The sequence below is a fragment of the Phyllobates terribilis genome, unplaced genomic scaffold (assembly GCF_046119375.1).
Source record: "Phyllobates terribilis strain yellow unplaced genomic scaffold, ASM4611937v1 Scaffold_10__3_contigs__length_209671492, whole genome shotgun sequence".
Classification (NCBI taxonomy): domain Eukaryota; kingdom Metazoa; phylum Chordata; class Amphibia; order Anura; family Dendrobatidae; genus Phyllobates; species Phyllobates terribilis.
In genome coordinates this window covers 133,745,049-133,760,210 of record NW_027362770.1, presented here as the reverse complement: position 1 = coordinate 133,760,210, position 15,162 = coordinate 133,745,049, and the positions used below count along the sequence as shown (strand labels likewise).

The following is a 15,162-nucleotide window of genomic DNA, read 5'->3' as shown; positions in this document are numbered from 1 at the left end:
CAGTGCTTCAGCCCCCAGAGAAGACTGAAGAAACGCTCAATTGGACGCAAAGCAGAGATTTCACATTCTGTGCTCCAGAAGAATAAAATGTGGATATCTCTGCAATGCAGCGACACAGCATGAAATGGAAAAAAGCGACAGAATCAGGGGAGCGCAGGGATTTTTACAAGGTATTTAACTACATTTTTTGGACAAATAACATGTCCTCTTTAAAGCAGTAGGCTGTCTGTGTAACACATGAAAAATGTGCTAGGTCCACCAAAATGAGAGCAGTTCTCCTCAATAGCGAAAAATGATGGTCCTGAATCAGTGGCCACCTCTGCAAACTCAGTATTCCAGAAAGGATTGTTGCTTATATTCAAGCCTCTGTTTTTTTTTGCAAATACATCATAGCCCTTATGTTAACTCCAAGATAATTGAGAGAAAATACAAAAGGACTTCATTGCGTCCGCACATTAGCTACAAAGATCCTATTGACATAACACTGTCCAATATTAGCTTGTTAAACACTTTTTATTCTTTACAATGAATGCTAATTGCACGAACAACACAACCGATCCGAAAAGGCCACAGTGAGAAAACGGGTGTCGTGATGGAAAATCGTCCACTTTGGACAATTCCTATTTGTAACAGATCCGCTTCAAGGACAGCTTCAAATACTCCATGGTGTGGATTTTGTTGTAGATTTTGAAGTAGATTGGTTTCAAAATGCACATAAAGAAACTCTGTGTGAACATACCCTAAGGAAACAGGTCCAGTTTCAACTTCTACAGTGGTGTGAAAAAGTGTTTGCCCCCTTCCTGATTTCTTATTCTTTTGCATGTTTAGCACTTAAATGTTTCAGATCACAAAACAAATTTAAATATTAGATAAAGATAACACAAGTAATCACAAAATGCAGTTTTTAAATGAAAGTCTTTATTATTAAGGGAAAAAGAAATCCAAACCTACTGGGCCCTGCGTGAGTAAGTGATTGCCCCTCCTTCCTTAAAACATAAATAAACTGTGGTTTTTCACATCTTTGGGAAGCTGAGTTCAATTTCCCTAGCCACACACAGGCCTGATTACTGCTACATCTGTCTTCAAATAAATCACTTAAATAGTACCTGCCTGACACAGTGAAGTAGACCAAAAGATCCCCAAAAGCTAGACATCATGCTGTGATCCAAAGAAATTCAGGAACAAATGAGAAAGTAATTGAGATCTATCAGTCTAGAAAAGATTATAAAGCCATATCTAAAGCTTTGGGATTCCAGCGAACCATAGTGAAAGCCATTATCCACAAATGGCAAAAACATGGAACAGTGGTGAACTTTTCCAGGAGTGGCTGGCCAACCAAAATTACTCCAAGAGCATAGCGACAACTCATCCAGGAGGTCACAAAACACCCCACAACAACATCCAAAAAACTGCAGGCCTCATTTGCCTCAGTTAAGGTCAGTGTTCATGACTTCACTATAAGAGACTGGGCAAAAATGGCATGCATGGCAGAGTTCCAAGACGAAAACCACTGCTGAGCAAAAAGAACATAATGCCTCCCCCCAGTTTTACCAGAAAACCTCTTTATGTTCGCCAAGACTTTTGGGAGAATACTCTGTGGACTGACGAGACAAAAGTTTAACTTTTTGGAAGGTGTATGTCCCATTACATCTGGCATAGAAGTAACACAGCATTTCAGAAAAGGAACATCATACCAACAGTAAAATATGGTGGTGGTAGTGTGATGGTCTGGGGCTGTTCTGCTGCTCCAGGACCTGTAAGACTTGCTGTGGTAAATGGAACCATGAATTCTCGTGACCTCAAGCTGGAGCGCACTTGAGTTATGTTGAAGGGCAATGATTCAAAACACACCAGCAAGTCCACCTCTGGATGGCTTAAGAAAAACAAAATACTTTGCAGTGGCCTAGTCAAAGTCCTGACCTTAATCAGATTGAGATGCTGTGGTATGACCTTAAAAAGGCTTTTTATGCTCGAAAACCCTCCAATGTGGCTGAATTACAACAATTTTGCAAATATGAGTGGCTAAAATTCCTCCAGAGCATTGTAAAGACTCATTGCCAGTTATCACAAACTTTTGATTGCAGTTGTTGCTGCTAAGGGTGGCCCAACCAGATATTAGGTTTAGGGGGTGTGAAGACCCAGGGTCTTCCGTGGGCGTAATGCTACTCAGACAACACAGGGTGAGGGTAATACAGCGTGGCAATACTTTATTGAACCACAAAGCGGACAATAAACACACAGAACAGTTCCAGCAAATACTCAAGATGGTACAACATTACACAGTCTCACCCTTCTCCACCCGACTGGGATAGAACAGCTGTGACTTTGGAGACTTCCAGGGCCGACTACCTCAACCAGTTGCCCCCCACTTCTGGCGGGCCCCCACAAAGAGGAGGTAGAGGCAAGCTTAGGAAGCTAGCAGTCCATTGAGGTACAAGACCAGGAGACCTGAGGGTCCCAACCTGGCCTCTCCGAGAGTTTCCATGGGTTGCAGGCGACCGGTGGGTCCCTCCTGACAACCCCAAACAACATATCCATGGGGCCAGGTGACTTCCTCATTCCACCCTGGTCTCCCCAAAATGTATCCATGTCTCTCTGATGGTTAATGGAGCAGATCCGTATCTTTCCAGTCAGGGCCGTACCCTTAGGCTAGAATCCTATAGAATTCAAATCTATGTATCTTTGGGTAATGCCATGCAATCCATATTCTGTCCTGAGGGATGTCTCACATTCTCCTTGTAGAGTCTTTCTCCAATCTCTGTTTCAAGTCTGACTGCTACAAAAACACATGTCCCTTCTGCTTCTCTGGGTTCAGCCCCCTGAATGGCAGAACTGGTCTCACCCTCCTCCCCCAAAGCTAAGTGTGCATTAATGGAGGTATCTTTCTCAGGTGACCTCATCACCTGGGTCTATATGTGAGACTCCCTGTGGTGAAGGCTCCACTGGATCTTCTTTGAAAACTTACACAATGGGCCTAGACATTTTTTTAACAATGGTTAGAGGCTCCTGAGATACTAATGAGATTAGTGGAATGCTGGACACTTTACAAGTTAAATTAGTGTACATAAACTGACGAGCAAGCAGAACATTAATAAAATACAGCCAGCAATGTCTAATTAAACACAATAAGGTATTTCTCTTAGATAAACAAATCTAATCGTATAGGCTAATTAAGATTTTATGCTGTATCATCACATGGGGGCAATGACTTTTTCACACAGGACCCTGTAGGTTTGGATTTCTTTTTCCCTTAATAATAAAGACCTTAATTTAAAAACTGCATTTTGTGTTTACTTGTGTTATCTTTGTCTAATATTTAAATTTATCTGAAACATTTAAGTGTGACAAACATGAAAAAGAATAAGAAATCAGGAAGGGGCAAACACTTTTTCACACCACTGTATATATACTCTTAAAGGGAATCTGACAGCAGGTTTTTTTTGCTATGTAATCTGAGAGCAGCATGATGTAGGGGCAGAGACCTTGATTCCAGTGATGTGTCACTTAATGGGTCGCTTGGTGCAGTTTTGATAAAATCCCTGTTTTATCTGCTATAGCTCTAGCAGTTCTCTGAATGCTGAGCTGTGTATAACCCCACCCACACCACTGATTGGCAGCTTTCTGTGGACACTGCAAGCTGCCAATCAGTGGTGGGGGCAGAGTTACACAGATTACTGGATTGTCTGGCACATGACACCTAGTTCTGCAGTGATAATCTCCTGATAAAACACTGATTATAGTGAAACTACACAAGCTCTCTCCCTGCATTAGGCTGGTTTCAGATTAACACACATAACCCCTTAAGGCCAGAAAACAGGGATTAATTGGAGACACAACACAATTGAAAGGTAAAAAAACATATTTTATTAATCAATTCATTAAAATTAGTGTACTTACACACATATATTTAAAAATTAAGCAGGAAAATGAATTTATCAGCAAAGCAGGGACAAATATGTGGGTCTCAAACCAATCTCTCCACAGGGTTTAAATGAAAATTTGGGCTTTGCCGCCTTTTTGTAGGGTACCTTCTGGATAGCTGTATATGTTTTTAACTCCGGGTTTTAATGGGTATATTTTGTATATTGATAGTGTTTTTATTGCTCCTTAGTATACTGACGTGGCCGGATGCCTTTGGATGATCTATGATCCATGGACGGGTTCCGAGGTTGTGATTTTACAGTACAAAAGGGGATTTCTATTTTCCCTGGGACCACACAAAAGTTGAATAGAAAAGGACGTCAACTCTGGATGAGACCTATGTGCTACAGAATGGACGAAGTACATCTATATATGTTTTGATGTGCATTGATATCTATACATGTTGAATTATATCCCAATCCTGTAAAAAACATAAATGTACCTCTTTGTGTTTGTGTTTGGGGGGGGGGGGGGAAGGGGGGGGTTCATGTCTACATGGTTTCTTTTTCTTTTTTCTCCTTTTTCTCCTTTTTCTCCCTTTTTTTCTTCTCCTTTTTTCTCTTTTTTCCCCCTTTTCCTCGTTCTTTTGTCTTCCTTTCCCTTAGAATGGCAATTTACCCCTTGTTTATATGGGTCCTATGGATATAAGGGCGTCCTCTATGTTTGTGCACAACATGCATATGTATATACTAATCTGTATGCATGTATGTATACATATATAATCTCTTTCATTTCTTCCCATTTCGGATGGTGGATGGAACCCGGGATATCTTCTATATTCCCCTTTTTTATCATTACCGGGTCGGTATATGCCGTATATATTTGGTCTGTCCCCATGTAGCCCGGCGGGGTGGGTGCGCATGCGCAGCTGTCAGCCCTCGTTGACTTCCGGATCGGCGCATGGTGGAAGGCAATGCGTTCCACGCTTGCGTTCCAAGCGCCGGAACCGGAAGTCACTTTTCATTACGTAGAGCTGAACGGCGCCCCATGCGCCCGCATCACCCTTTGACATGGGCGAACGGGGATTCCATTGGTCACAGGCACTATTTAAAGGAGCAGTTTTACCTGAGTAGTGAACGCCCCCTGGAAGAAGCGTGGCGAAACGGCGTCGTCGGGGTGCAGCAGCAGGAACTGTGGGTCATAGGTTCTCTCTCCATTTGGCGATAGGTAATGTCTCCTTGCTTTTTATGCCTTACTATGGTCCCGGTGTTTTGCCGGTTTTGAATCCACATGATTGTGGGCTTTCTATTAACTAGGACCTTCATGTTGGCAATATATCTGTCAAAAGGGTGGACTATATCATTTCTATTCATATTGATATGATTGTGGGCTTTCCAATAACTTTCCATTAACTAGTACCTTAATGTTGGCAATATATTCATTAAGAGGGTGGACTATATCAATAGGTAGTTTTATTCATACTGACCGATCAATAAGCATATGTGGTAACTTTATGTGCAATACTATAAACTCTGATGAACATACACTGGGCACTAGCACTTTATATATACTAGTCCATTATTTTGGGCTATAGAATAATATCCTATTTTTGAATATATATCTCTAGTTTGCCTGTTTAATATTACTAGCCCTTGCCTGGAGATCTATATATATATATATTGAGTGCTAGCACTTTGTGTATTTTGGTCCATCATTTGGGCTGTAGAAGGATACCTTTAATATCTTTTAATATATGTCTTTAGTCTGCCTAGCCTATATAGCTAGCCTTTGGTTTGAGACCCACATATTTGTCCCTGCTTTGCTGATAAATTCATTTTCCTGCTTAATTTTTAAATATATGTGTGTAAGTACACTAATTTTAATGAATTGATTAATAAAATATGTTTTTTTACCTTTCAATTGTGTTGTGTCTCCAATTAATCCCTGTTTTCTGGCCTTAAGGGGTTATGTGTGTTAGTATATTAATTGTTTGGAGTGACTATATTCATTTTGTGACAGATGTTGGTTTCAGATTAAATAGCAAAAGCCTGCTGAGAGATTCCTTTTAAGATACTAACATCAAGATGGTTAGATAATGATCAATATCAGCCACAGGTCTAAAAACTAGATAAAGCATTATGTAATGATTATTACGAATATCCAACATAATCAAGTCTATGATTCGGCCTTACTCACAACATACCTAGGTACTGCATGGTGAGCCCTCAGTACGTGGCCACATTCACAAACAGGAGTGTCTTCCCTTTGTACTGTTTAAAGGGGATGAGCTGACTCCCTTCCAGAGTGAGGGCCGCGTAGTCGTAGACCGTTCCAGCGACAGAATCGTAGCAGTTAACCTAAGACAAACAGAAATCAATAGCATTAGCAACCACAAAACTCTACCCAGATATTTTGCTACAATGTATCAGTGCAGGAAAAATGTATCATCCTGCAGGCCTACAGGGTGCGTTCACAATCAATACTTTGATGTAAATTTTTGAGGCTGAAAAATTTACATAAAAAATGTTTTTTTTTGTGCATGATGTGATTTTTTCTCGCTCAATAGGTTCATTAGTCAAAAATTTTCTCCATGCATAAATGCCTAAAAATTTATATACAGTCATGTTGCACTCTGTGGACAAAGGAACATCAAGATCTCTGGAGATGGACTTGTAACCTTGAGATTGTTGATATTTTTCAACAATTTTGGTTCTCAAGTCCTCAGACAGTTCTCTTCTCCTCTTTTTGTTCTCCATGCTTAGTGTGACACACAATGCGAAGATTGAGTCAAAGTCTCCCCTTTTTATCTGGTTTCCCACAGGTGAGTTTGAACGAGCATCACATGCTTGAAACAAAGTTGTTTACCCGGAATTTTGAAAAGGTGTCAACAATATTGTCCGGCCCATTTTTTGGGGTTCTGTGTGAAATGTCCAATTTGCCTTTTTTCTCAGGTTTTTTTTTGTGTTGTTCCAATACGCAAAGTAAATAAATGTGTTTATAACAAAACATGTGTAATTGCAATAATTTTCTGGTAGGAAAACATCATTTTCTGGAACAATTTCAAGGGTGACAACACTTTCGGCCATGACTGTATGTCTCCTTTTTCTGTTCTAATGGCGTTTTCCCATGAAGCCAATGTTGGATTTCTCTGGCTGAAAATGCGACATAAGAAAACCTCTTAAAAAGGAAAAAAATTTTTTTTATATACAGTGTTTTTGTGTTTTTGTGTATGGGACATTTTTTCCTGCATAAATAAATTCAGTCAAATTTAGAGCTTTTTTTTTAAGCAGAAACACCAAAAACTAAACCATGTCCATTAGAGGCGAGTATTCATTTTGAAATCAATGAGAAGCTTCTTCTAAGAGTTATGTGAATTTCAGACCAGAATCCTTCTCCAAAAAAAACAAAAATAAAACTCTGTGTGAACATACCCTAACGCTACATTCTCTCTATGCGTTTTTGATGTTGCGGAGATCTGCACCAATTAGCTAAATTTGGTCACTTTTTTTCATTGCGTTTTTTATCCATGCATTTTTATCTCTTTTTTTATGTCATGTTTTAGTGCTTTTGTTACTTGGCTTTGATAAAACTTTATTGATAAAATTACTTAGTATTTTTTACTTGTGGATTTTCCGCATCACATTTAAGCCTATAGGTCAGTTTATGCTGCGTAAATAAATATAAAAAAAAACAAAAAAAAACCAGTGGGCATGAGATTTCTACAAATCCCATCCACTTTGCTGGAACTGTAAGACACTGTGTTCTTTAAGCAATGTCAAAAACTCATGAAAAATTCATTATGGGAACACAGCCTAAGGCCATGTTCACACGTTCAGTATTTGGTTAGTGTTTTACATCAGTATTGATAAGCCAAAACCAGGAGTGGAACAATCAGAGGAAAAGTATAATAGAAACACATCACCATTTCTGTATTTATCACCCGCTCCTGGTTTTGGCTTACAAATACTGATGTAAAATGCTGACCAAATACTGATCGTGTGAACGTGGCCTTAGGCTGTGTTCTGGCAATGCACAACTCTTGAATTGCTGTGGTTCTGTAATAAGTAAAGATAGAGCAGGTAACTTTCATGTGCAGTATAAAGCTGCTTCTGGCAATTTGCTACGTGGTTCTCAGCTGTGATACTAAATCCACAACTTTCAGCCTCTGGATCTAAAAATGAATGTCCCAACAAAGGTATTGTAAGTGGTAAAGAATTTAAATACAATCTAGATTACAAGCTTTGGGGTTTTAGGTAACCCATGATGGATAATCATTAAGCATAAATGAGAATGCCGTCTTCTATATCCTCACCCCGGAAGATTTGATCCACTTTGATCATATTGAAATATGACCTGTGAGAAATATATAGAGAAGTTGTGAAAGAAAAGATTATCCATTTCTCCCAACCCCAGATCAGACCTGTCTCCACCTGCAGCTGGAGCTCTGCCCCATCACATTTTTGTAATAGGAGACCTGCTCACCATGAGCCACTGTTTTATTACAGTCATAGCTGTTATCGGACCAATATTTCTACCTGATTGATTGTTTTGGGAGTTGCAGACTGACAAATGCTAAAGGCAAGTTGTGTTCACTTTTATCATTCACTTCTAGGTTTACTGTTCCTTTAAAGATTATTCATTCTTCTAAAATGTCTGTTTTAGTAAATTCTGCAGTATCTTACATTAGAACTCTGCACTGATCTATACTTCTGTTATTCCTCCTGGAAACATCCACATGGTATGGTAAAGAACTGAAATGCCAGCTAGATTACAAAGCCATGATAGATAAGCAGAATTCAGAAAGCCGTCTTTTATATCCTCACCCCAGTTGTAGTCTCTGAATATTTGATCCCCTTTGATACTATCAAAATATCATATTGAAATATGACCATTCAAAGGGTTGGTCCAATCTTCTTGTCAAGGGGTGTGCCTGTACCCTGATTGAAAAGTGTCAGAGGATGTAGGAACACACCTACTTGTAATGGGGAATATTTACACCAAGATGTCAATTTATTCATACATTTCCAGGAGAAATACTAAAGGAATGGCACAACGAAGAGTTCTTATGGCAAATGCAAGTATTATATGTCAGGAGAAATGATTGGTCCATTGTAACTTGTAATTTCCCGATATTATCATCCAACCTACCATAGTGGGCCAATAAATACAAATAGTAAGGTGTCCATTGTAATAAAACAATCTTAAGCCCCCATATAAATTAGACTCTGAATCCAGCGCTTATTTTAAATGAAAGGAGGAGTTACCAGTGTGAGACATGTAATGACTAACAGTCTGCTCTACATGTCTCACACCGGTAACTCCCCCTTTCATTTACAATAAGCTCTGGAGGCAGATTCTCAGGGAGATCTGTGTCTGGCCCATAGATCTTAACTGCTCATTTACATATTAAGAAAAACATGGATTTCTCTGGAATAAGACATCGGATCACAGATATCAAGGTATTATTTTATCCAGTTTTATAAGTATACCATGTAGCTGTGAAGCCTAAAGCATATACCCCTTACCATTACGCTTTCCTGTCTCACTTTGAGTAGACTAGTTTTATGGCAGTGCTGTATCATCCTTGTGCTGGAATTCACACCAGAGGTCATAAGGCCACACATAAAAACTCACCAGCTTTACGGCCTCCTTTCATATTATTATACTAAAATGCTTACAGACAAAGAAACTGCAGCTGCATCCCCCTCCTGTCTGTCTGCTATTTAACCATATTACTGTAGATTGATTTATTACTACAGAGAGACCACAGATTAATAATCAGGACAAGAAAAACAGATAGACAGGAGCCATTAGAAAGTTATTAGTTGAGGCTGACCAGCTCATACAGATAAATTATTGGGGCATGTGGGATGATTTGCAAAAACTGCAAGAAAAAAACCCCAGTTTAAACAGAAAGTTATTTGCTGTTTAGGAAAGTGCACAAATTGAGACAAAGAACAACTACGCAGGAGCACATAAATGCCATTTTAAAAGTAATTGCACAACTGAGATCAGTGGGTGAGGTTATAGAAGACAGCAATGTTCCAACCATATTGTTATACAGTTTACGTGACAGATACAATACACTGAAATTTGGAAAAACAGGCTAATAGATGAACACCAAAGAAGAAAAGAAATTGAGTAGGAGTCCACAGAAGGTCAGAAATTGACAGGGCAATCCAAAGTAGCACATAGAAGGTCACACAATAAAGGAAGTAGAGCATATATTAGATGCCACAAAAAGGACACTATCCTTACGACCCCTTCTTAAATATTACAGATAACAGATACTCACCTCCGCACCAGTGCCATTCCAGGGATGTCAGCGCTGGGTCTTGCTGCAGCCTATCACTGGTCACTGATGGGCTGCAGTAATCACACTTCCTTCGGAGATCCAAGGTTCGTCTGAAGAAGGTGTGATTGAAGCAGCCCATTTGTGGTCGCTGATTTGCAGCAGCTCTTAGGTGGCATAACAATGTCACACAAGCCTCAGTAGACCCAGCGCCAAAATTACTGGAATGGAGCAGGAGATGAGTATCTTTTTTCATTTATTTCACAATGGAGAATATAATATTTAAGAAGAGGATGTCCGAGTAGTGGACAACTACTTTGAAGGACTGTACAACATGGAAAGACAGAGGAACCTTCTGAGGGAGCAGATTAAACAGCTGAGACAAAGCTTGGTAGATCAACAGCAACATGCACAAAGAAGAATAAAAAAGTGTCGCGACTTGTTCAGGCTACAGAAGAAAAAGAGAAGGAAATAGACATGTTGACGATCATCGGAAACAATGCTCTGAAGGTAAAGATTGAAGCACTTAAAAAACTTTTATGGATATATTTTACAGTCACTGACTGTAGAGAGGGACATTGCAGACGGCTTAATTCTCTAAACCTTAGCTGTTGAGAAGGGGTGTTGGACAAACCTCCCAACTGTCCCGAATCCAGCAAGACAGTCCCGAATTGGAAGGTCGGAAAATATGTCCTGGCTTCAACTATATCTGTGTCTTAAGGACAGGTAAACAGAATGGTGAATCAGGTAATCATCAGATTCCTTCTACATCATTCCGCCTATATGAAGACTTACTAGGACCTTCAGGTCACATGACATTCTCATTCTAGAGCAGCTCTGGAGAAGAGCAGGGAGGTAATTCACAGGCAAGTGGGATGCATGTGTGTGGGGACATCATACTGTGTGCTGGGCAGTACTGAGGACACATCTTACTGTGTGGGGACATCATACTGTGTGCTGGGCAGTACTGAGGACACATCTTACTGTGTGGGGACATCATACTGTGTGCTGGGCAGTACTGAGGACACATCTTACTGTGTGGGGATGACGCGCCCCCTGGGCCATATTCTTTAGGGGAATACCCGGAGCCGGATCAGATGGGGGTTGTAGTCTCCGAGTGGCTGTGACCCGGTCCGTGCCCAGGGTGTCAAGCTCAGTGTGTGGCAGTCCTTACTGATGTTACTAAAGTTCTTTATGTCGACTACGCCACCCGTTGAATTGCGGTCACTACGGCCGCCGCTGCAGCAGGGTCCGCTGAGGCTGATGGTGTTTGTGCAGCTTAGGTAGTATAACCCCCAACGAGAGGGGTATAGCCTCAGGGGGGTCAGGTGCAGAGGATGGTGGTTGTGGAGGTGCAGGGAGGATGGTAATGAGAGTCAGAGTCGGGTTGTGCAGTTCAGGGTTTTTACTTACTGCAGATGTTCCGGTCACTCCGGCCTTGAGTGACCACCCGAGCCGTGCTGCGTCCACCAGGTCCTGGACTCGGCCAACCCCCAAGTAGTTCTGGAGCGTGGTTCTGAGCTCCCTTTCTGTCCTGTCCTCGTCTCTGGCCTTCCCCACCAGGGATCCACCTATGTCCGGCTCCCTCGGGCCTCTTGTTGGCGAACCCTTGCCTCTGGGTTCCCTGACCCTATGCGTGGTCTGCCTTCTGGGTGGATATGGTGGGTGGCCGTGGCAGATGCTGCCCACGGCCTCCGGTCTCTGGCTGAGGTATGCTGTAGCCCCCACCAGTTTGGGATCCGGTACCCTGTTGCCAACTCTTCACCCTGTGATTATATTTGGGCTCTCAGAGTTCCTTCTTTCTCCCCCTCTGGGTCTTTCGTTCTCTCCTCTCTCACTCTGGCCTGGGGCTGCTCTGCTCCTCTGCTCTCTTCCTCTGGCTTCTCTGCAAAGACTGGCTGACTGACTGACCCTGATCTTAGATGGTGCCCACCTTAAATACTCCCTCTATGTGTGAGCTCAGGTGACCAGCACCCAATGAGCTCCTATCTTTACCCAGGCTGCTCCCCCTATCTGCCCCTACACTACTGGGATGTACCACCCCCCTCCCACTCCAGCCAGGAACAGACTCGGTCGTACCTGCACATTTCTAAGTGGGAGTACCGTTGGTCTGTTCCTCGGAAATGGGATGTGTGTAGTGCATGCAGCTTTCTGAGCTCAGTCCCATACTCCATCCTTACCCGGGAGTGGAATATCACACCTCTGGCTGAGGTGCAATACCCCTGTAGCAGCCGAATCCTCAGGGTGCTACAGGGACATCATACTGTGTGCTGGGCAGTACTGAGGACACATCTTACTGTGTGGGGACATCATACTGTGTGCTGGGCAGTACTGAGGACACATCTTACTGTGTGGGGACATCATACTGTGTGCTGGGCAGTACTGAGGACACATCTTACTGTGTGGGGACATCATACTGTGTGCTGGGCAGTACTGAGGACACATCTTACTGTGTGGGGACATCATACTGTGTGCTGGGCAGTACTGAGGACACATCTTACTGTGTGAGGTCATCATACTGTGTGCTGGGCAGTACTGAGGACACATCTTACTGTGTGGGGACATCATACTGTGTGCTGGGCAGTACTGAGGACACATCTTACTGTGTGGGGACATCATACTGTGTGCTGGGCAGTACTGAGGACACATCTTACTGTGTGGGGACATCATACTGTGTGCTGGGCAGTACTGAGGACACATCTTACTGTGTGGGGACATACTGTGTGCTGGGCAGTACTGAGGACACATCTTACTGTGTGGGGACATCATACTGTGTGCTGGGCAGTACTGAGGACACATCTTACTGTGTGGGAACATCATACTGTGTGCTGGGCAGTACTGAGGACACATCTTACTGTGTGGGGACATCATACTGTGTGCTGGGCAGTACTGAGGACACATCTTGCTGTGTGGGGACATCATACTGTGTGCTGGGCAGTACTGAGGACACATCTTACTGTGTGGGGACATCATACTGTGTGCTGGGCAGTACTGAGGACACATCTTACTGTGTGGGGACATCATACTGTGTGCTGGACAGTACTGAGGACACATCTTACTGTGTGGGGACATCATACTGTGTGCTGGGCAGTACTGAGGACACATCTTACTGTGTGGGGACATCATACTGTGTGCTGGGCAGTACTGAGGACACATCTTACTGTGTGGGGACATCATACTGTGTGCTGGGCAGTACTGAGGACACATCTTACTGTGTGGGGACATCATACTGTGTGCTGGGCAGTACTAAGGACACATCTTACTGTGTGGGGACATCATACTGTGTGCTGGGCAGTACTGAGGACACATCTTACTGTGTGGGGACATCATACTGTGTGCTGGGCAGTACTGAGGACACATCTTACTGTGTGGGGACATCATACTGTGTGCTGGGCAGTACTGAGGACACATCTTACTGTGTGGGGACATCATACTGTGTGCTGGGCAGTACTGAGGACACATCTTACTGTGTGGGGACATCATACTGTGTGCTGGGCAGTACTGAGGACACATCTTACTGTGTGGGGACATCATACTGTGTGCTGGGCAGTACTGAGGACACATCTTACTGTGTGAGGTCATCATACTGTGTGCTGGGCAGTACTGAGGACACATCTTACTGTGTGGGGACATCATACTGTGTGCTGGACAGTACTGAGGACACATCTTACTGTGTGGGGACATCATACTGTGTGCTGGGCAGTACTGAGGACACATCTTACTGTGTGAGGTCATCATACTGTGTGCTGGGCAGTACTGAGGACACATCTTACTGTGTGGGGACATCATACTGTGTGCTGGACAGTACTGAGGACACATCTTACTGTGTGGGGACATCATACTGTGTGCTGGGCAGTACTGAGGACACATCTTACTGTGTGAGGTCATCATACTGTGTGCTGGGCAGTACTGAGGACACATCTTACTGTGTGGGGACATCATACTGTGTGCTGGGCAGTACTGAGGACACATCTTACTGTGTGGGGACATCATACTGTGTGCTGGGCAGTACTGAGGACACATCTTACTGTGTGAGGTCATCATACTGTGTGCTGGGCAGTACTGAGGACACATCTTACTGTGTGGGGACATCATACTGTGTGCTGGGCAGTACTGAGGACACATCTTACTGTGTGGGGACATCATACTGTGTGCTGGGCAGTACTGAGGACACATCTTACTGTGTGGGGACATCATACTGTGTGCTGGGCAGTACTGAGGACACATCTTACTGTGTGGGGACATCATACTGTGTGCTGGGCAGTACTGAGGACACATCTTACTGTGTGGGGACATCATACTGTGTGCTGGGCAGTACTAAGGACACATCTTACTGTGTGGGGACATCATACTGTGTGCTGGGCAGTACTGAGGACACATCTTACTGTGTGGGGACATCATACTGTGTGCTGGGCAGTACTGAGGACACATCTTACTGTGTGGGGACATCATACTGTGTGCTGGGCAGTACTGAGGACACATCTTACTGTGTGGGGACATCATACTGTGTGCTGGGCAGTACTGAGGACACATCTTACTGTGTGGGGACATCATACTGTGTGCTGGGCAGTACTGAGGACACATCTTACTGTGTGGGGACATCATACTGTGTGCTGGGCAGTACTGAGGACACATCTTACTGTGTGAGGTCATCATACTGTGTGCTGGGCAGTACTGAGGACACATCTTACTGTGTGGGGACATCATACTGTGTGCTGGACAGTACTGAGGACACATCTTACTGTGTGGGGACATCATACTGTGTGCTGGGCAGTACTGAGGACACATCTTACTGTGTGAGGTCATCATACTGTGTGCTGGGCAGTACTGAGGACACATCTTACTGTGTGGGGACATCATACTGTGTGCTGGACAGTACTGAGGACACATCTTACTGTGTGGGGACATCATACTGTGTGCTGGGCAGTACTGAGGACACATCTTACTGTGTGAGGTCATCATACTGTGTGCTGGGCAGTACTGAGGACACATCTTACTGTGTGGGGACA

General features: G+C 43.1%; 1 protein-coding gene across 1 annotated transcript in view; it reads right to left on the bottom strand.

Moving 5' to 3' along the window:
* GPX3 (glutathione peroxidase 3) overlaps nt 1–15,162 on the bottom strand; it is a 43,019-nt gene that overhangs the window by 5,452 nt on the left and 22,405 nt on the right. The window contains exon 2 of the mRNA XM_073649813.1: nt 6,065–6,218. Within this exon, the coding sequence (XP_073505914.1) occupies nt 6,065–6,218 (154 nt within the window). The remainder of the gene's footprint in view (nt 1–6,064; nt 6,219–15,162) is intronic.